The sequence below is a fragment of the Zea mays genome, chromosome 1 (assembly GCF_902167145.1).
Source record: "Zea mays cultivar B73 chromosome 1, Zm-B73-REFERENCE-NAM-5.0, whole genome shotgun sequence".
NCBI lineage: Eukaryota > Viridiplantae > Streptophyta > Magnoliopsida > Poales > Poaceae > Zea > Zea mays.
This window is the reverse complement of record NC_050096.1, coordinates 213,598,868-213,621,332: the sequence shown is the minus strand read 5'-3', so window position 1 is coordinate 213,621,332 and position 22,465 is coordinate 213,598,868. Positions and strand designations below refer to the sequence as shown.

Below are 22,465 nucleotides of genomic sequence, written 5' to 3'. Positions count from 1 at the left end.
TCGTCGTCTCCTGGGTCTTAGCCCGAGTCCGAGCCCTAGGGTCGGGCGGGGCAGAGTTCGCCGTGGCGCCTTTGGCAAGGCCTGACTGCCTGTCAGACTCACTCTGTCGAGTGGCACTGCAGTCGGAGTGGCGCAGGCGGCGCTGTCCTTCTGTCAGACTGGCCAGTGGAGCGGTGGAGTGACGGCGGTCACTTCGGCTCTGCCGGGGGCGTGTGTCAGGATAAAGGTGTCAGGCCACCTTTGCGTTAAATGCCCCTGCAATTTGGTCAGTCGGTGCGGCGATTTAGTCAAGGTTGCTTCTGAGCGAAGCCAAGGCCTCGGGCGAGCCGGTGATGTGTCCGCCATAAAAAGGGGGCCTCGGGCGAGACGGAAGTCTCTCGAGGTCGGCTGCCCTTGGCCGAGGCTAGGCTCGGGTGAAGCGTGATCGAGTCACTCGTGTGGACTGATCCCTGACTTAATCGTACCCATCAGGCCTTTGCAGCTTTATGCTGATGGGGGTTACCAGCTGAGAATTAGGCGTCTTGAGGGTACCCCTAATTATGGTCCCCGACACTCAGCACCAATATCAGAACCGTCAGAGCAATCAGTCAGGAGGTCAGTTTCAGAGGCAGAATCAGCAGGCACCTCGTCTTCCTGCCCCAGCAAACCAGCAGAACAGTCAGGCAGCACCAGCTCAGGTTAGAAACAGAGCATGTTTCCACTGTGGAGAGCAAAGCCACTGGGTGATGCAATGTCCGAAAAAGGCAGCCCAGCAGCAGTCAGCCCCAATGCCCCAGCAAAGCAGAATCTGTCTCAGCCTGGAGCAGGCAACCGCTCTCAGCCGCGCTACAATCATGGGAGACTGAATCACTTGGAGGCTGAAGCAGTTCAGGAGACCCCCGACATGATAGTAGGTATGTTCCCAGTCGACTCCCATATTGCAGAAGTGCTATTTGATACTGGAGCAACGCATTCTTTCATTACTGCATCATGGGTAGAAGCACATAATCTTCCAATTACTACCATGTCAACCCCCATTCAAATTGACTCAGCCGGTGGTAGAATTCGAGCTGATAGCATTTGTTTGAATGTAAGTGTGGAAATAAGGGAGATAGCGTTTCCCGCTAACCTTATAGTAATGGGTACTCAGGGAATAGATGTCATCCTAGGGATGAATTGGCTAGATAAGTATCAGGCAGTTATCAGTTGTGATAAAAGGACAATCAAGTTGGTGTCCCCACTAGGAGAGGAAGTGGTGACCGAGTTAGTCCCGCCTGAGCCAAAGAAAGGAAGTTGTTACTAGATAGCTGTCGATAGCAGTGAAGCAGACCCAATTGAGAGTATCAAGGTTGTGTCTGAATTTCTAGATGTGTTTCCCAAGGATTTACCGGGTATGCCACCAGAGCGGAAAGTTGAGTTTGCCATAGAGCTTCTTCCTGGAACTGCCCCTATCTTTAAGAGAGCTTACAGAATATCCGGACCAGAATTGGTTGAGCTTAAGGAGCAGATTGATGAGCGGTTAGAGAAAGGTTACGTCCGGCCAAGCACCTCGCCTTGGGCCGCCCCTGTCCTGTTTGTGGAGAAGAAAGATGGCACCAAAAGGATGTGTATCGATTATCGAGCTTTGAATGAGGTCACAATCAAGAACAAATACCCTTTGCCCAGAATAGAATATCTGTTCAACCAGTTGAGAGGAGCCAGTGTGTTCTCCAAGATTGATCTGAGGTCGGGTTATCATCAGCTCAGGATTCGACCTTCAGACATTCCGAAGACGGCATTCATTACCAAGTATGGTTTGTATGAGTTCACTGTGATGTCTTTTGGTTTGACCAATGCACCAGCATTCTTCATGAACTTGATGAACAGTGTATTCATGGATTATCTTGATGAGTTTGTGGTGGTATTCATTGATGACATTCTGGTTTATTCTCAAAGCGAGAAAGAACATGCAGATCATTTGAGGATGGTATTGCAGAGATTGCGAGAGCACCAGTTGTATGCAAAGTTGAGCAAATGTGAATTCTGGATCAGTGAAGTCCTGTTCTTGGGTCACATAATCAACAAAGAAGGTTTGGCTGTGGATCCGAAGAAAGTGGCAGATATTCTGAACTGGAAAGCGCCAACGGATGCTCGAGGAATCAAGAGCTTCATTGGAATGGCCGGATATTATCGGCGATTCATTGAAGGGTTTTCGAAGATTGCGAAACCAATGACAGCGTTGCTAGGCAACAAGGTTGAGTTCAAGTGGACCCAAAAATGCCAAGAGGCCTTTGAAGCGCTGAAAGAGAAGTTGACTACAGCGCCTGTCCTAGTCTTGCCTGATGTGCACAAGCCCTTCTCGGTGTATTGCGATGCTTGTTACACAGGTTTGGGATGTGTGTTGATGCAAGAGGGAAGAGTTGTGGCTTACTCGTCCCGACAGCTGAAGGTTCATGAGAAGAATTACCCAATCCATGACCTAGAGTTGACAGCAGTGATTCACGCATTGAAGACATGGAGGCACTATCTGTATGGACAGAAATGTGATGTTTACATAGACCACAAGAGTCTGAAGTACATATTCACTCAGTCAGAGTTGAATATGAGGCATCGAAGATGGTTAGAGTTGATCAAAGACTATGAGTTGGAGATTCACTACCATCTAGGCAAAGCAAACGTAGTGGCAGATGCTTTGAGCAGAAAGAGTCAAGTCAATCTGATGGTCGCCCGTCCGATGCCTTATGAGTTGGTCAAGGAGTTTGACAGGTTGAGTCTCGGGTTTCTGAACAATTCGCGAGGAGTCACAGTTGAGTTGGAACCAACCCTGGAGCGGGAAATCAAAGAAGCGCAGAAGAATGATGAGAAGATCAGTGAGATTCGGCGACTGATTCTAGATGGCAGAGGCAAAGATTTTTGTAAAGATGCAGAAGGTGTGATATGGTTCAAGGACCGCTTGTGCGTTCCCAATGTCCAATCCATTCGGGAGTTGATTCTCAAGGAAGCTCATGAGACTGCTTATTCGATTCACCCTGGTAGTGAGAAGATGTATCAGGATCTGAAGAAGAAATTCTGGTGGTACGGAATGAAGAGGGAAATCGCAGAGCATGTAGCTATGTGCGATAGTTGTCGAAGAATTAAGGCAGAGCACCAGAGACCAGCTGGATTGTTGCAACCGTTGCAAATTCCCCAGTGGAAATGGGATGAAATTGGTATGGATTTCATATTAGGATTGCCTCGCACTCGAGCCGGCTACGATTCTATTTGGGTAGTAGTGGACCGTTTGACCAAGTCAGCCCACTTCATACCTGTCAAGACCAACTACAGCAGTGCAGTGTTGGCAGAATTGTATATGTCTCGGATCGTTTGTCTTCATGGTGTGCCAAAGAAGATAGTGTCAGACCGAGGAACGCAGTTCACCTCTCATTTCTGGCAGCAGTTGCATGAAGCCTTGGGTACACATCTGAATTTCAGTTCAGCTTATCACCCGCAGACAGATGGTCAGACCGAAAGAACCAATCAAATTCTTGAAGACACGTTGAGAGCCTGTGCGCTGCAAGATCAGTCCGGATGGGATAAGCGATTGCCTTATGCAGAGTTCTCCTATAACAACAGTTACCAGGCCAGTTTGAAGATGTCGCCATTTCAAGCGCTCTATGGGAGGAGTTGTAGAACTCCGTTGCAATGGGATCAGCCTGGGGAAAAGCAAGTGTTCGGGCCAGACATTTTGCTTGAAGTCGAAGAGAACATCAAGATGGTTCGAGAGAACCTGAAGATAGCGCAATCAAGGCAGCGAAGCTATGCAGACACAAGAAGAAGAGAGCTGAGTTTCGAAGTCGGAGACTTCGTCTATCTGAAAGTGTCACCGATCAGAGGAGTTAGAAGATTCGGAGTCAAAGGCAAGCTAGCACCCCGCTACATTGGTCCGTACCAAATTCTCTCAAGGCGTGGAGAAGTGGCCTATCAGCTCAGTTTGCCAGAAAATTTGTCTGTTGTGCATGATGTCTTCCATGTGTCTCAGTTGAAGAAGTGCTTGCGTGTGCCAGAAGAGCAGTTGCCAGTGGAAGGTCTTGAAGTCCAGGAGGACTTGACCTACGTTGAGAAGCCAGTGCAAATCCTTGAGGTTGCAGACAGAGTCACCCGAAGGAAGACCATCAGGATGTGCAAAGTCAGGTGGAATCACCATTCAGAGGAAGAAGCAACCTGGGAGCGTGAAGATGATCTGTTGGCTAAATAACCAGAGCTCTTTGCTAGCCAACCCTGAATCTCGAGGGCGAGATTCTTTTAAGGGGGATAGGTTTGTAACGCCCTGAATTTGGGGGTAGAATTTTTTTTCTTCTTTTCTCTCACCAAATTCAGGCGTTACCCTTTTCTTTTCTCTTTTCTCCTCGCTAAACCTTGATCTTTTCCAAAGTCATAGCGGGTTTTGGCTTTAGACCTCGTGTAAAGCAAAACCTTAAAATACTTTATTTTGTGTGATGCACCATGCCGAACCATGCATACTTTTTGATTGATTAAAAATGTGAATGCTTTCATCTAGAGGAAATTAGATTTTAGAAAAAGGAAAACCTTTTTCTCCTCCCCTCCCCCCCCCCTCCTTCCCCATTTCGGCCCAGCCGCCCCCTCCCCCTTTGGGCCCAGCCGGCCCAACCGTCCCCCCTCTCTTTTCTTTTTTTTCTTTTTCCAAAAATCCCCTCCCTCTCTCTCTCTCTCCCTCACCCTCACCCTAACCCTAGCCGCCGCCGCCCCTCACCCGCGCCGCCGCTGCCCCTCCCCGGCGCCGCCGCCGCCGCCCGCCCCCTCCGGTGAGGCCCTCCCTCCTCTCTCCCTCCTCTCTCTCCCTCCTCCCTCCCTCCTCCCTCTCCTCCCTCCGGCGCCCTCCCCCGCGCCCCGCGCCCCGCGCCGCCCGCCTCGGCCCCCGGCTCGGCCGCTCCGGCGAGCTCGGCCCGACCCCGGCCCCGGCCACCCCGGCCGCCCGCGCCCCCGACCCCGCCCGGCTCGGCCCCGCCCGCGCCGCCTCTCCCCCGACCCCGGCTCGGCCGTTCCCCGACTCGACCACCTCCCGCGCCCGGCCTCGGCCGCTCGCGCCCGGCCTCGGCCGCCCCCGACCCCGGCCCCGGCCCAACCGCCTCGTCCGGCTCGGCCCCGCCCCCAGCTCGGCCGCCTCGCCCGCTCGGCGCCGCCCCGGCACGGCCGCCCGCCTCCCGGCGAGCTCGGCCGCCCCGTGCCCCGGCTCGGCTGCCCGCCCCGCGCCCGCTCGGCCGCCCCCCGGCTCGATCGCCCGCCCCCGTGCCCCGGCTCAACCACGCCCCCCGCCCCGGCTCGGCCGCCCCCATCCCCGACCTCGGCCGCCCCGCTCTCGGCCTCGGCCGTGCCCCCGCCCTGCCCGTGCTTCGCCCCGCCGTGCCTTGCTCGCGTCGTGTCGGCCCCGGCGTGGCCTCGAGTTCGGCCCAGCGTGCCTAGGGCGCGCGGCCTTGAGCTCGGCTAGAGCGCGGCCCCGACGTGCACATGGTTAGTTCGCGGCGCGTGCATGCGGCCTCGCGCGCGTGCCCGCATAGTGCGCAGTGCCTTGGCACGACCCATCGTGCCTTCGTCTACCCCCAGACGCCTCGTCTACCCCCCCCCCCCTCCCGTGTCCTATGCGCGTTAATCCCGTTGTTCATATTAATAAGTAGGAATGTTAATTTGGAAATTGGTTACGTTAGTTAATTTGTATAGCTAATTGTCCAACTTATTCAATGTTAATCTACTAAAAGTGGTCACGTTTACATTAGTGCATGTAGCTAATTCTTATCATTGAAGCTAAGTAGACCTGGAACACGTAGCATTTAGGTGTTCGTCAACCCGTAGTGCGTCTCGGGCTTAAGCTTTAACTCTCGCGAAACCTTTCCCCATTTCTTTCTAACCTTGGTAAGTTCATTATCGTATGTGATATTCTATGCATATTTACTTTATTTGTTCTTTCGTAATGGTGTACTGTTTGTTTCCTAATTTGAATGGATGGATGTATGTATGCTTGCAATCGCATAGAGAACGATCCGGTCGAAGAGCCCGAAGAACTCGTAGGAGAAGCCCCTGAGCAGCAGTCGGTTGGTGGAGGCAAGTGTCCTTTGACCTATCTCTGTCCTATTCATTCTTTAATTCACCTCCCGCATTACACATTTATACCTAAGGATTGACTAGATTTTGTTATCCATGTCCTTGTTTACCTATTTGGGTCGGATTATTATTGTTTAGCTTTATGCTATTGCTCAACTCTAATCAATGAACATGATGAGATCATATATGATACGCTGTTTTCCCTCTTCTTATTATGATGTTATACTTGTGGCCTTTAAGGGGGCTCGAGCGGTTTCTCGAGTGCCTCTCCGTAAGGACCTGTTCTATGGATGACCGCCCGGGAAAACAGTGCAACCATGAGGGTGGAGTGGGACGCCCTTAGCTGAGTAATTAGAGGATCCGGGGTGTAGTTCGCTTCGCCGTCGTGCCGTCAATGGGGCTCGGTGTATGCGGCTCGCTCTGCCAAGGTTGATTTGTCCCTTGGGGAGGAGTGCGGTACATTTAGGAAACCTAACGGGCGGCTACAGCCCCGGGGAATCTTTGTAAAGGCTACGTAGTGAGACCCTGCCTATTCACCTTGGTAGTGTTTAAGGGTTTGATCGGCCCGAGGCAAGAGGGAATCACGGCTTGTGGGTAAAGTGCACAACCTCTGCAGAGTGTTTAAAAACTGATATATCAGCCGTGCTCGCGGTTATGAGCGGCCAAGGGAGCTCCAATGATTAGTGGTACTTGATCAGAGACATTTTGGTTTACAGGTGGCAATGAGACTGATGGTTTTGGTTATGTCTATGGTGCTGGTAAGTGGTATTCTTTCCGTTTGGAAAGGGTACATCGGGCTAATAACTTTGGTTAATGCTAAAACCTGGCTTTCTACTAGTAAGTAATAATCTGACCAACTAAAAGCAACTGCTTGACTTACCCCCACATAAAGCTAGTCCACTACAGCCAAACAGGATACTTGCTGAGTATGTTGATGTGTACTCACTCTTGCTCTACACACCAAACCCCCCCCCCAGGTTGTCAGCATTGCAACCACTGCTCAGGAGAAGATGAAGCTGTGGAAGGAGACTTACAGGAGTTCCAAGACTACGACGAGTTCTAGGTGTGGGTTAGCGGCAACCCCCAGTCGGCTGCCTGTGAAGGCCGCGGTTATCTACGTTTCGTTTTCGCACTTTGATTTATTGTAAGGACTATGTGGACGTCTCAGACGTATGATGTAATCGACTATTATTTCCCCTTTTAATACTATTTGAGCACTGTGTGATGATGTCCATGTTATGTAACTGTTGTGTACGTGAATTGCTGATCCTGGCACGTGCATGGTTCACATTCGGTTTGCCTTCTAAAACCGGGTGTGACATGGAGGCTCGTCCCCCACCACCAACTCCAGCCCCAGCTCACTCTCCTGTGGACGACGACGACGACGACGATGACGACGATGTTTATGCACCGCTGTGACAACGCCTCGCACGTAATCGACAAGGTATGGGAGGTAATGGTAGACGTCGTCATCATAATCCTGAACCAGACCATGATCCATTTGCTAAGATTAAGTTTTCTATTCCACCGTTCATGGGTTCTTATGATGTTGAAGCTTACTTAGACTGGGAGATGACGGTAGAACAAAAATTTAAATCCCATCTTGTTCCTGAGCAGCATAGGGTTAGACAAGCCACTAGTGAATTTAGAGATTTTGCTATCATTTGGTGCAATGAACTTGTTAACACACGTGCTGCACCACAAACATGGAATGCGTTAAAAGAGGAGATGCGAGCTCGCTTTGTTCCCCCTTCTTATAGACGTGATCTTCGAAAAAAATTGCAACGCTTAGATCATGGAGACATGTCGGTACAGGAATACTACCGAGAACTTCAGAAAGGTATGCTACGATGTGGGGTAGTTGAGGATCCGGAGGATCAAATGGTTAGGTTTTATGGGGGATTGAGGCGGGAGATTCAGGATATTGTTGATTATAAAGAATATCATTCTATACAATGCTTGTTCCATCTTTCTATGTTGGCAGAAAAAGAATTGCAAGGTCGTCAACAACGGAGGAGCAGCACTTTCGCTCCACGCCAGCCACCGGCGCCAGCCAAGGCGTCATCATCTTCGGGCGTACGGACGTCCACATCTTCCACTATACCTTCGGGTGTTGCAGCAAAACCTGCTACGACCACCTCTTCCACAGGTCGCTCCTCCGACATCAAGTGCCACCGCTGCCAGGGACTTGGTCATATTCAGTGAGATTGCCCCAGCAAACGGGCATACATTGCTACTGGTGATGGTGGGTATGTTAGTGCTTCTGATGTTGAAGATGAAGATACTGTTGGAGCTAACATTGCAGAGACTTATGATGGTGATGAAGAGGTTCTTAGTACAACAGCCACCGAGACCTATAAGGCCTTGATTGTGCAACGAGCTTTGAGTACCACGGCTAGTGACGACGACAACAGACAGCGCCACAACCTTTTCAACATGTTCCTCATTGTCAAGGACTGCCGTGTACATACCATCATTGACGGTGGTAGCTGCAACAACTTGGTGAACGTTGAGGTGGTCAAGAAGCTTGGCTTGACCACACGAGAGCATCCCCACCCTTATCACATTCAATGGTTTAACAACAGCGGTAAGTTCAAGGTAACAAAAACAGCAAGGGTGCATTTTTCTATTGGCTCTTACCATGACTTTGCTGATTTCGATGTGGTGACTATGGATGCTTGCTCTCTTTTACTGGGAAGTCCTTGGGAGTTTGATACTGATGCTATTCACCATGGTAGATCTAATAAATATACTTTCATGCATAAGGGAAAGAAAATTGTGTTGCTTCCTATGACTCCCACTGAGATTATCCACTTTGAACATGAGAAAAAGACTAATGCTAAGCAAAAAGGTGTTTTGAACTCTGAAAATCAGCAACCTATTAAGTTAAAAACTCCTACTTTGCTAGCCACTAAATCTGATCTTGATGAGTTACATGCCTCTCTTGGACTTTGCTATGCCTTAGTGTGCAAAAATGCTTTCTATTCCATTGATGATACATCTATTGTCTTGCCACCTGCTATTGCTAACCTTTTGCAAGAGTATATGGATGTGTTTCCCTCTGAGATACCCCCTGGATTGCCACCTGTGCGAGGCATTGAGCACAAGATTGATTTAATTCCAGGGGCGAGCTTGCCCAACCGTGCTGCCTACAGGACCAACCCTGAGGAGACTAAGGAGATTCAGCGCCAGGTCCAGGACCTTCTGGACCGCGGGTACATTCATGAGAGCCTTAGTCCTTGTTATGTTCCAGTTCTTTTGGTTCCTAAGAAAGATGACACTTGGCGCATGTGTGTTGATTGTAGAGCCATTAATAACATCACAATTCGGTACAGATATCCTATTCCTAGATTGGATGACATGCTTGATGAATTAAGTGGTTTTATTGTTTTCTCTAAAATTAACTTGCGTAGTGGATACCACCAGATTCGTATGTCTTTAGGTGATGAATGGAAAACTGCATTTAAAACTAAGTTCGGTCTTTATGAGTGGTTAGTCATGCCTTTTGGGTTAACTAATGCGCCTAGCACTTTCATGAGATTGATGAACGAGGTTTTACGTGCTTTCATCGGTAAATTTGTGGTGGTATATTTTGATGATATTTTTATCTATAGTAAGTCTCATGATGATCATATTGAACATTTACGTGTTGTTTTTGATGTTTTGCGTGATGCACGTTTATTTGGTAACCTTGAGAAGTGCACCTTCAGCACCGATCGTGTGTCTTTTCTTTGATATGTTGTGACACCGCAGGGCATTGAGATGGATGAGGCAAAAATTGTTGCCATCACGAGCTAGCCACTTCCAACCACGGTCACGCAGGTTCGAAGTTTTCTTGGTCTTGCAGGATTCTACAGGCGATTTGTGCTAGATTTTAGCACCATTGCAGCACCTCTCCACGAGTTTACAAAGAATGGAGTGTCGTTTCGTTGGGGACCATCACAACAACAAGCCTTTGATGCCCTCAAGTCGAAGCTCACACAAGCACCACTGCTGCAACTTCCTGATTTTGACAAGACATTCGAGCTCGAGTGTGATGCGAGCGGCATTGGGATTGGAGGAGTGCTCATTCAAGGAGGTAAACCTGTTGCTTTCTTTAGTGAAAAATTGAATAGTCCAACTCTGAATTATTCTACATATGACAAAGAATTATATGCTTTAGTACGAGCTTTACAAACTTGGCAACATTATTTATGGTCTAAAGAATTTGTCATACATTCGGATCATGAATCTTTGAAGTATCTAAGGGACAATCTAATCTAAACAAACGACATGCTAAATGGATTGAATTCATAGAATCATTTCCTTACATTATTAAGCATAAAAAAGGAAAGGATAATGTAATTGTTGATGCTTTATCTAGACGTTATACTATGCTGTCCCAACTTAATCATAAAATATTTGGTTTGGAGACTATAAAGGAATTATATGCTGCTGATTTGGACTTCAAAGATGCTTTTGAAAATTGCAGAGAGGGAAGAACGTGTCAAAAATTTATGCTGCGTGAAGGCCTTCTCTACCGTGCTAACAAGTTGTGTGTTCCAGCTAGCTCCGTTCGTCTTCTACTCTTGCAGGAAGCACATGGAGGTGGCTTGATGGGACATTTTGGTGTTAAGAAGACCGAGGATGTGTTGTTTACTCATTTCTATTGGCCTCGGATGCGGCGTGATGTTGAGCGCTACGTCTCTCGTTGCACCACGTGCAACAAAGCTAAGTCCCGACTTAACCCCCATGGTCTTTATTTGCCTCTTCCTGTTCCTCGTGCACCTTGGGAGGATATTTCTATGGATTTTGTTTTGGGATTGCCTAGAACAAAGAGGGGGAGTGATAGTGTTTTTGTCATTGTCGATCGTTTTTCAAAGATGGCACATTTTATACCCTGTCACAAAACTGATAATGTTTCACATATTGCTGATTTGTTCTTCACTGAGATTGTGTGTTTGCATGGTGTGCCAAATACTATTGTTTCTGATAGGGATGCTAAGTTTTTAAGTCATTTTTGGAGAACTTTGTGGTTTAAATTGGGAACAAAGTTGTTGTTTTCTACTACTTGTCATCCCCAAACTGACGGGCAAACAGAGGTTGTTAATCGCACTTTATCTACCATGTTGCGGGCTATTTTGAAGGATAATTTGAGGTTGTGGGAGGAATGTTTGCCACATATTGAGTTTGCTTATAACAGATCGATTCATTCCACAACCAAGCTTAGTCCATTTATGGTAGTATATGGTTTTAATCCTCGTGCCCCAATTGATTTGCTACCTTTACCACCTTCTGAAATAATGAACTTGGATGCTACACAACGTTCTGAATTCATTCTTAAGTTACATGAAACAACTAAGTTGCAAATTGAAAAGATGAATGAAAAGTATCGTATTGCTGCTAATAAAGGTAGGAAGGAGATGAAATTGGAACCTGGTGACTTAGTGTGGGTTCATTTGAGAAATGATAGGTTTTCTGATTTGAGAAAGTCTAAACTTATGCCACGAGCTGCAGGTCCTTATAAAGTTCTTGCAAAAATTAATGATAATGCATATACACTTGAGTTGCCGCCAAATTTTGGGGTTAGTCCCACCTTTAACATTTCAGATTTGAAGCCATATATGGGTGACGAAGATGAGGCCGAGTCGAGGACGACTCCAATTCAAGAGGAGGAGGATGATGAGGACATCACTTTTATACATACAATGAATGGACCGATAACACGATCTCGTGCACGACAGCTAAATCTCCAGGTACGTTCTACCCTAGTCAATTGTGTTTCAGAGCTAACGCTTGGGGCCATGGATGTTTTGATGATTAGGTACCTTGGAGAGGACCAGCAAGGACTTGGGAAAGGCCAAGGTGTTGAGGAGGAGCAGCAAGGGCGTCCACAACAGGAAGGAGATCAAGTCCGAGTCGGCTGCGACTCCATCTCGGGTTCCAGGACCAGTCTGCACTAAAATGGACGCCTAAGATGCATCCGGACTCCGATTGCGACGGACTGGATATGGTTGGAAAGATAACGAGATTATCTTACCAACCCAACTGGTTCCACCCTAAAATTCATTTGGAGTCAACGGGAATCGTCGAAATAAGTCAGCGTTCAGATTCTGTTTTGGTGCTACGACACCGTCTGTTGGGCCGTTGGGCCGTGTATCGCGTCGGAGCCCATTAGGGGCGAGTCCAGGGCAACGCACGCCCTAATACTCTATTTATTCAGCAGCCGCCGCCACATTTAGGCTTGGGTTTTGCTTAGATCAATTCTGTCATCGAACAGTGTCACCGTCATCGGCTTGTGAGACCCCCTCCCGTAATCAATACAATTTTGGTTGCGTTTCTTTCCTATTCTTGCTTGTGTTCTTGATTGTGCTTGCAGGGATAAGCCTTCGTGGCGAGGTCATTCGTGTGTCACGGGTGATAACCAACGGAGCCGTGGTGTAGTGATTGCGAGGAACCGTTCGCTCGGAGCCTTGGATCATCAATGTCGAGATCTCCACTCAATCAAATTATCGTATCTCACGGAAGATCGGACCGCGTCCACTATCAGCCTGGAGGATGGAGTGGGGCGTGAGGTGCTGAAGCTGGAGCCCGAACTCCTCCAACAGCAGCAAGAAAAAAGGCGAGATCGACAGAGCCAACCCGCAGGAGATGTAGGAGACGAACAGAACAAACTCCCTGACGGTGAGATCGTCGAGGGGAGCGGTGCCGGCGCGGATCCTTGCGGCGTACGCTGGTGAGCTCCACCCAAGCAGGCCGCACACCAGGTTGAGCGCCGCCTCAAACTGGAAGCGGTCGGGGTGACCGAGCGAAGCCATGGCGTGCACGACGGCACGGGCGTGGAACTGAGGAGCGAAGGCAAAAGGGCACGGCCGGCGGCGCGGGTGTGGAACAAAGAAGCACAAAGGCGAAAGGGCGTAATCGATTGGAAGAGAATGCGAAAGCGTAACTGCTGCACGCGGAGGTGAACCCTTTTTCAAGGAAGCCAGAGTCCTCACTCAAGGAAACCACTCTGCACGTCCCTCGATCGCCGCAGGAGATCTCGCCCGACGAGCACCAAGGACCAAGACAACCCAGTCTATGACACGGGGGCCCGGGCCCACAAGTCATACTGATTGCGTGCCAATCTTCGGGTGCGAAAAGAGCGAACCGTCGTGCGAGGAGCGAACCGCCGCGCACGATCGCGCACCGCCTCGGGGCCGCTGCAGAAGGATATTTTTTAACCAAGGCGGCGGCAACGAGGCGCCCCGCGCATGGCCCGATAAAACCACCAGGCGTGGGGGCCACGGTCAGTGAGCCGCGGGGTCAGATATGGCAGTCAACATGACCTAGGGCGGATTGACGGTGCGTGCATTAGTAGATATGCTAAAACGTTGCGCCGCACCGGCAGATGTGCTAAAACAGCGCCCCAATCACCGGTCATGCCATGTTGAGGCGAAGTACAAGCTTTATCCCCACCTGCAGGCTCGCATCCTCCCCTAAGGTGGGCCTGGGGGCCACTGTCGGTACCTTGAAACTAGGGTACCCCCTGCTACTGTATAAAGACACAGTACCCACGCGGCTATCTCTTAGTCGCGTGGTAGAAGTGCTGTGTGTGGGACCAGACCATGACTCGCTCCAGCCTCGGGTGACTGCTCTGGGTCCACAACAGCGCCTGACCCCGCCACATGGGCGAGGTCCGGAGTCGCCACGTGTCCAGAGAAGGTGACACGCTCCAAGCCGTCAAAAATGGGCCCAGACCCCCATGGGAGAGTGCCGGATCTCTGGATATGCAGTCCGAACCTCCAAGGTTGGTCTAGGACCCCCACGTGCACGGACCGGAGCCCTGGAATCGGATCTGGACCCCCCCCCCCCCCCCGTATGGTGTCCGAGCCACCCACAATGGGTCCCGAGGTCCCAGGACAGAACACACCCAGGCATTAGGTCCGGTGTCGACACGTGTCCGGACCTAGTCTGGTAGGTTTCGGACCTGTCCGCGTATACTCCTGCCCCCCGCTCAGGCGGAGACCCGATGCTGCCGCGTGGCATACTGCGCGCGACTTAAGCCAACGGGTGGAACCTAACATGACGCTTCTAGGCTATGCGCGCCTTTGCATTTATTACGGATAACACGTGCGCCCGTCCATTCCACTGACAGGTGGCGTGCACAGTCCACGATACGCGGGCCGCGCTGTTATTCACCATTACTCGTACGTTTCGGCTATCAATGCTACATGGACTGCGGTCATCAAGACTCCCCGGTGAATACTTAGTCGTTACTAGCATTAATTACACACATAATGTGTTTTTCTATTATGCTCCTGGGCCTGCATGTCGGGGCTCAGCATCCTTGTATATGCCTCCCTTAAGCTATAAAAAGGAAGGCACACAACGTTACAGGGACAAGTTTTTACACACAAGCTCATACGCTCAGGCTTACAACACTCAATACAACACACAGTGGAGGTAGGGTATTACGCTCCGGCGGCCTGAACCACTCTAAATCCTCGTGTCCTCTCGTGTTCTTCTCGAATCCACATAACAGGCAAACCGCTAAGGCCCCTCCTCATCTTAGGATTAGGGCGGGTGCATCCCGCCACCCGGCCGGAGAATTTTCTCTCCGACAGGCTGAGTCTTGCGCCTATAAATAAATGAATAGTAACATTGTACTGTTCACGCTAAATTGTAATCGCTCTCGCATCAACACCTTGGATTTTTCGAACTAGCCGAAGGTATCAGTGTAATATGAATTCTGTTAATGTCCATATGCGTATTATAAAATACATATGTGTATGAGTCAATAGATTACAGTCATTGTCTTTACATATCCCAACACTTATGAATCAAAAAGGCATGCCCTTTGTGTCCTTCGTCTGAAGAATATTATATCAAAGAGGAGATAATACTTTGGAAGACGAAGGCGCTTGACCTTAAACAATTGTATTGTTTTGTTCTTATTTACAGTATTTGAGAATAAGTGACTAACAGTGGGTTTTCATCTGGAATAATATTCTTGGGTCGTTCCATAACAAAGATTAGAAAGCTATCCACCGTATGGTAGATAAACACGTTGCAACAACTAAAGAAGGCCTGCGTTGTTGTCAGCACGTGAATGGCGATTGTCTGGCTATGAATAAAGCAAGATAGATTATGGCTTTAATTCAGGTTCACATGCAAAGTGCACAATCCGAATTAACTAGCCTACTACTCTAATATATATATGGAAATTAGTTAGGCTCCTCTTGAACACTGCACTGCAGTGTCCTATTTGCGAAGGTCGGGAAAATGGTCTGGGCATGGGCATGCTCTGTTCGGGAAATGAAGGCAATGGCAATGCCATTACCAAGTCATGCGTATCTTCTCTCTACACGAGTCACGCAACAACGCTGCTCCCTGCTGCTATGGATAGAGGATTCGTGTGACCCAACTAATCGATCGTGCATGAGGTTGGCAGGCATCCGCACTGCAGCCTCTGAAAACCATGGCAGCCGCGTCATTTACAGTGTCAGGGACTCAGGGCAGACATGCACACGTCCAGATCGAGGAGAGAGAGCTGTCAGCCATGGCAGCCGTGCTCCTCACGCTGCCTTGGCTACCTCGTCACTCGATTAGCGATTTTATTAGTTAGCATCAGTCCGTTACGGCGTGCCTTTCATAACAGAGACGCTGCTGGGCGCTGTCAGCCAGGCCCTCCAGTGCAAAAGGCGGGAATCATGGTGGGTTGCGGCTTGCGGGTGAAAAAGGCGGACCATTAGCATCGTGTTAGCAGAGAGCCACGACGTCGTCGCCCGCTTCACCACCTCTCGCACGATCACACGTTGATGGGTCTCGATCAGCTGAGATGCTGGTCCCTTGATCGCTGCAGAGCGTCCCTGTGTGCAGTTTCAGTGCAGTGCACACGCAGCCAAGCTGCTCGCTGTAGTGTAGCTGTGTAGCTAGCTGATGGATTCAGAGCCCTTGCAAGCAAAAGCAGCGCTGGTTGGCATCACAGTATCGTCCTGCAGAGTACAGACAGGCAGGCAGGCAGGCAACAGAACACCTGCGCAGAATTCAAAGTTTCCAGCCGCTCATCGTTCGGACATGGGAGTCTTCTCCATTCTGTGGCAGAAACGGCAGTGCCTGTAGCAACCCTAGAATGGCATGATCCGTCCAGCTCGCGCGGTCGATGTCGATTTCAGTGTTCGTTAACCGAACCTCACCGGCTACTGCAGTTGATTACTGCACATTCAGTTGTTAAAGGGAAGGAACCGATCATAATGATACTTATAAAACAAAGTCGGTATCCAGTTCAGTAGCCCTAATGCAATGAATTTGACGAGAATACGCAAAAAAAAAAACTATTGAACTAAAATTAGTTAAATTCGTGCAGGCGAGAGCCTTTCAGTGGCTGCGCTAATAAGCCCGTGTCACACGACAGACACCCACCGTTCGCCTGCTTTCGCATCGTCCTCTTGGCTGGAAGCGTCCGCGGCTCGGCGCACCGAATCCCAACCACCGGTAGTGCCGCATATACATCGCCCTGCCGCTCGGCCCGGCTCGCGACAAGCAAGCTGATCACCTGAGCAAGCTCGGTGAGGCCAAGCAGAGCGGCGCTCCAGTTCCAGCCAGGCCCCGGAGATATGCAGATGCGGCGGTGAGGGCCGGGCCGGCAGCAGTGGTGCCTAGCTAGAAGCGTACGTAGGGGCGGGCCCAGCCATGTGGGCGCCGTCGCGGGGGTCGTCGTCGGGGAGCGGGCGAAGGACCTGGCGCCGGCGCATCGCGGACTACCTCGCCGACGACCAGACCGACGTGTCGGACAATGAGTCCTTCATCACGGCGCACAGCGACGAGCACGCCGCCCCGGCGTCCGGCGCCGGGGGAATGCTGCCGGCGTTCCTCGCGGACCAGGGCGACCTCGTGGAGGTGATGCTGGAGCTGGACGAGGAGTCCATGGTGGTGCGCAGCGTCACGCCCACCGCCGCCGCGCTGTGCGGGCCCACGTCGCTGCCCCTGCCCGGCGCGCGGAGCCTGAGCCGGTGCTCGTCCACGTCGTCGCGGATTCGCCGGAAGTTCGCGTGGCTGCGGTCGCCGTCGCCGCGCCCCCCGGCCGCGACCGCGGCGTCCGACCAGCAGGTGGTGGTGCGGGAGGCGGCGCTGGCGGCCCGCGAGCGGCGCCGCGCCCAGGCCCGCCTGGACCGGTCGCGGTCCGGGGCCAGGCGCGCGCTCAAGGGCCTCCGGTTCATCAGCCGCACCACGGGCTCCTCCGACGCCGACGCCGGCGCCGGCGCCGGGCTCTGGCGCGGCGTGGAGGAGCGCTTCAACGCGCTCGCGACCGACGGCCTCCTCGCCCGCGACGACTTCGGCGACTGCATCGGTACGTACGTTCGTCCGAACAAACAAACAAAGCAGCCTCCGTACGTCTGTTGCTACGGGAGCCATGAACGACGACATCGACGCCGATCGTCCGTTGCAGGGATGGTGGACTCCAAGGAGTTCGCCGTGGGCATCTTCGACGCGCTGGCGCGGCGGCGGCGCCAGAACCTGGAGCGGATCAGCAAGGACGAGCTCTACGAGTTCTGGCTGCAAATCTCCGACCAGAGCTTCGACGCGCGCCTCCAAATCTTCTTCGACATGTGCGCGTCACCCCCCCCCCCCCCCCCACACACACACACACAAAACCCTGCACTGATTTCTTCCTCTGTTTTTTCTGTTGCAACTGGTGCTGCTCCTTGCTCGTGTTCTTGGCCTGAAACAAATCCATTTCACTTCAATCCAGGGTGGACACCAACGTGGACGGTAGGATCACGAGGGAGGAAGTGCAAGAGGTAATCAAATCAAGTAGAGCGAGCGAGCCCACTTGATTAATTAGTCAACATATTAAGTTACTGAGTTAGTAGTACAATAATCGAAAGTAACATTGCTGTAACTATCACCTTGATCGGGTGAGATAGGCATGGAGTTTCACTGTGTGGGTAGGTAATTAGACTTGAGCTTCAGCGTGTGGTCAGCCTAAAAGCTTCCCCCTTTTTGTTGTCACTACATACAGCTGATCGTTCTGAGCGCGTCGGCGAACAAGCTGTCAAAACTCAAGGAGCAGGCTGAGGAGTACGCGTCCCTGATCATGGAGGAGCTCGATCCGGAGAACCTTGGCTACATAGAGGTGTGGATACACATACACGTGTACAAGTTACACCAATTGCTATACCCAGCTACGTGTCAACAGTGTGGGTTTTGTTTGACTGGCTGGCGTGGCCACGTACGCAGCTGTGGCAGCTGGAGGCGCTGCTCCTGCAGCGCGACGCGTACATGACCTACAGCCGGCCGATGAGCAGCGGCAGCGCGGCGCAGTGGAGCCAGGGCCTGAGCGGCGGCGCGGGCGCGGGCGGGCAGCCGTCGGCGCAGCAGCAGCAGGGCGTCGCGTCGCGGTGGCGGCGGTGGAGCCCGCGTCGCGCGGCGGCGCGGGCGCGCGTGGCGGCGGCGGAGAGCTGGCGGCGCGCGTGGGTGCTGGCGCTGTGGGTCGCGGCCATGGCGGCGCTGTTCGCGTGGCGGTTCGTGCAGTACCGGCGGTCGGCGGCGTTCCGGGTGATGGGGTACTGCCTCCCCACGGCCAAGGGCGCCGCCGAGACGCTCAAGCTCAACATGGCGCTCGTGCTCCTCCCCGTGTGCCGCAACACGCTGACGTGGCTCCGCTCCACCTGGGCGCGCTTCTTCGTCCCCTTCGACGACAGCATCGCCTTCCACAAGGTAAAAAAACTAGAAACTAGTACATGCGCTCCTGACGTGGGGGGCCCTCCACCCGATAGTAAGTTCAAAGTCCTGTGTGGCCGTCCGTCGAGTTTGCGTTGCGCGGTCAAACGGTGGGCCGCTGCCGCGTGGGGCCATGCGTGACTTATTTTTGGCCTTTCGGGCCGTCGCGTACTTTGGGCTTGGGGGGTCTTTCCAACCCTACTGCTCGCGGGGTCCAATCAGAAGTCAGATTAGCGGTTCGCTGAGAGGCCTACGAACGTGACGGCACAGAAGATCCGCGCGCGCGGCCCTGCACAGCACAGTACAGCAGTCGTGTCCTGGTCAAGATTTCTGGTCCGATACGCCGGTGCGGTGAGTCACCCGACCGACAGGTTTTCCGCTTCCAGGTGGGGGCCATGCGCACCCCGTCTTGATTTTTGTCTCATGTCTTGAGGGAAACGTGTTGAAATGTACTACTAGTAGCTTAAGCGTTGATCTACGTTTGTGTTCGGTCGTGCAGACAGTGAAACTTTTATGGTCCTGTCGGGCAAAGGAGAATGCACCAATCAACACGTGTGCATGCACCTTAGTTGAATCCAGTTTTCGCTAACGAATCATTATTCGACAGAAAGCATAGAGAATCAGGTACCCGGCCGGCCGGGGGTCGTCGTCCCAGTGGTTGATTTCGCGTTTTTTGTAAACGCCTTTGATTGATTTCGCGCGCACACGCCATGGCATGGCAGATCATCGCGACGGCGATCGCGCTGGGCATCTGCCTGCACGCGGGGAACCACCTGGCGTGCGACTTCCCGCGGCTGATCGCGTCGGCGCCCGAGGAGTACCGTCTGGTGGCGCGCTTCTTCGGGCGGGACAGGCCCAGCTACCGCGGGCTCCTGGCGGGCGCGGAGGGCGTGACGGGGATCGTCATGGTCACGCTCATGGCCGTGTCCTTCACCCTGGCCACGCGGCCGTTCCGGAAGCGGGAGGAGGCCAGCAGGGACAAGAAGAAGGCGGCGGCCTGCGCATGCAGGGGCGTCCCGCTCGCCGGCTTCAACGCCTTCTGGTACTCGCACCACCTGCTCATCGTCGTCTACCTCCTGCTCCTCGTCCACGGCTGGTTCATGTTCCTCGTCGACAAGTGGTACCAGAGGACGGTACGTACACGTAACTATATGTATGTATATATTAATATATCCATATATATCACAACGCCTAAGCAGCAGCAGCAGGAGCAGTACAGTGAGGGCGTCACGGATGTGCCCGTGGCATCTGCTGCCGATTAGCTCAAAAAAAAAAACTGTTGCCTTGGAACCGAAATGCGCGAGAATATTATAGGCTTGGTTCTGCGCTCACCCACTCTGCAGCTGACATTTTATTTAGCCCATTGCGAGACACGTACTGGGGATAGATGGGCACTCCCATGCTGTGCAGGAGGGAATCTGACAGCTGCCCAGGCTCGGTGGTTGGATATGTATGTATTTTTAGACCTGGAACCATGTAGTACTTCTTGAAGCGCCGCTCACCCCTGATGCTGTGTTGAGACATTCTGCCAACCAAGTGTTTTAGAGTTGTATATATATCTGCACTATATATACGGTACCTGGCCGCATCGTCGTTCTACCTTCAATGGAATGGAACTGCAACCTTGCTGACAGTGTGACGATGGATCTCTTGGGTGACGCAGACGTGGATGTACATTTCTGTGCCGCTGGCGCTTTACGTCGGGGAACGGACGCTACGGGCCTTCCGATCCAAGGCCTACGCAGTCAAGATTCTCAAGGTGTGCCTCCTGCCGGGGAACGTCCTGACCGTTACCATGTCGAAGCCCTACGGGTTCCGCTACAGGAGCGGGCAGTACATATTCCTCCAGTGTCCAACAATCTCCCCGTTCGAGTGGTACGTACATACGCACGCATAGTTGGCACTCTCATGCATGCATCTCTTGATACTTCTCCGTGTCGGTGGCGTATGTGGCAGGCACCCTTTCTCCATCACCTCAGCTCCCGGAGACGACTGCGTCAGCGTCCACGTCCAGACCAGGGGCGACTGGACACAGGAGCTCAAGCGCATCTTCGTCGAGAACTACTTCACGCCGTGCGTGCCCAGACGGGCTGCCTTCGGGGACCTAGGCGCGGTGGACCACAAGACCAAGAGGTACGTGCATCAGTGCATGGCATGGCTTCTTCCACGCCGTCACGTCCTGTTTCTCTGCCTCTGATTCATCCATCGGTCAATACGAATAAAACCGCCTCTGGTCTTCCATCTGATCGACGCAGCCCGCCGAGGTTGCTGGTCGACGGCCCCTACGGCGCCCCCGCGCAGGACTTCAGGAACTACGACGTGCTGCTCCTCGTCGGCCTCGGGATCGGCGCCACGCCCTTCATCAGCATCCTCAGAGACCTCCTCAACAACATCAAGCTGGCCGACGAGCTCATGGTACGCGTACAGTACCGTCTCGTCTGTATGTATTGCAGCTGTAGCGTGTCCGCTTTCTTTACTTTCTCGTCGTCTGAACCTTTTTCCATTTCAGGACCTGGCAATGGAGACCGGCCGGGCCGAGGACAGCGCCAGCAACCTGAGCGCGTCGACGGCGAGCGGCGGCGGCAACAAGAGGAGGGCGTACCGAACGACCTGCGCCCACTTCTACTGGGTCACGAGGGAGCCTGGGTCGTTCGAGTGGTTCAAGGGGGTGATGAACGAGGTCGCCGAGATGGACAATAAGGTGACGACGCTGCCCTCTGCCTTTTTTTTTTTCTTTCCGTTCGTGCGCGCTGGTTTCCTGCTGATGGTTTTGGCGCCTTGCCGGCCAGGGTGTCATTGAGCTGCACAACTACCTGACAAGCGTGTACGAGGAGCGAGACGCGAGGACGACTCTGCTGTCCATGGTGCAGGCCCTCAACCACGCCAAGCATGGCGTCGACATTGTGTCAGGGACAAGGGTAAAAACACGCTTTGCTAATTGGCTCGTTCGGTAAACGGAGCTATCAATCATGAACTCATTTCAACATGTGAAATTTCGCCGCTCAATGTTTTCAGGTCAGGACACATTTTGCAAGGCCTAACTGGAAAGAAGTATTTACGAGGATAGCGTCCAAGCACCCAAATTCTACAGTCGGTAAAATTTTTGCCCCCTAGTGTATTCATTTTTTTTGTCAACACACTGAGAGGCGCGAAAAAAAACTACTTATTTATTGAGCATCGATCAAGTGTTTGCCATTCTGACCATGAGAGTTTTATCATGCACGCAGGGGTATTTTACTGTGGGAGACCTACACTTGCCAAAGAACTGAAGAAACTGTCACTTGACATGAGCCACAGAACGGGAACCCGATTTGATTTCCACAAGGAGTACTTCTGATGGAAAATACAAGTGCCCCTGATTTCTTTTAGTACTAGAAGATACAGATAAAAAAATTCACAAATTTTGCGTAGAAGCGAACTGATCCTCTTTCACAGTATGTAAATGTACATGGTATAAAGCAGAGAGTAGTTAGAAACGTTTTTTTTTCTTTCTTAACCAAATGGGAGGGTGAAAATATGTCCTGCGCTTTCAGACAGCCATTGGTTACTGCAGATATAACTGTATAGATCATATCATTGTATGCTAAGCATGCAAGAGACTTGAGGCCAACAATCTGAATGCGTATCACTCAATTAACTGGTCGTGTTTACTTTATTACAGCCAGTGGCATCGCGCAGAAATCATATATATGGTCAATTGATTCTTCATGTAGGCCTCAGCTGTTGA

The 22,465-nt window shown here is 51.8% G+C and overlaps 1 protein-coding gene across 1 annotated transcript; it reads left to right on the top strand.

Annotated features, from left to right (window-relative positions):
- Positions 1-16,423: 16,423 nt before the first annotated feature.
- On the top strand, positions 16,424-22,393 carry LOC103643238 (respiratory burst oxidase homolog protein E). The gene is made up of 13 exons (XM_008666393.3): positions 16,424-17,365; positions 17,465-17,624; positions 17,768-17,816; positions 18,038-18,151; positions 18,256-18,735; positions 19,461-19,871; positions 20,402-20,613; positions 20,695-20,871; positions 20,994-21,153; positions 21,248-21,439; positions 21,528-21,656; positions 21,754-21,832; positions 21,966-22,393. Exons 1-13 carry the CDS (start codon positions 16,708-16,710, stop codon positions 22,073-22,075), a joined length of 2,931 nt encoding a protein of 976 aa, XP_008664615.1. The 5' UTR covers positions 16,424-16,707; the 3' UTR covers positions 22,076-22,393.
- The last annotated feature ends 72 nt before the right edge of the window (positions 22,394-22,465 follow it).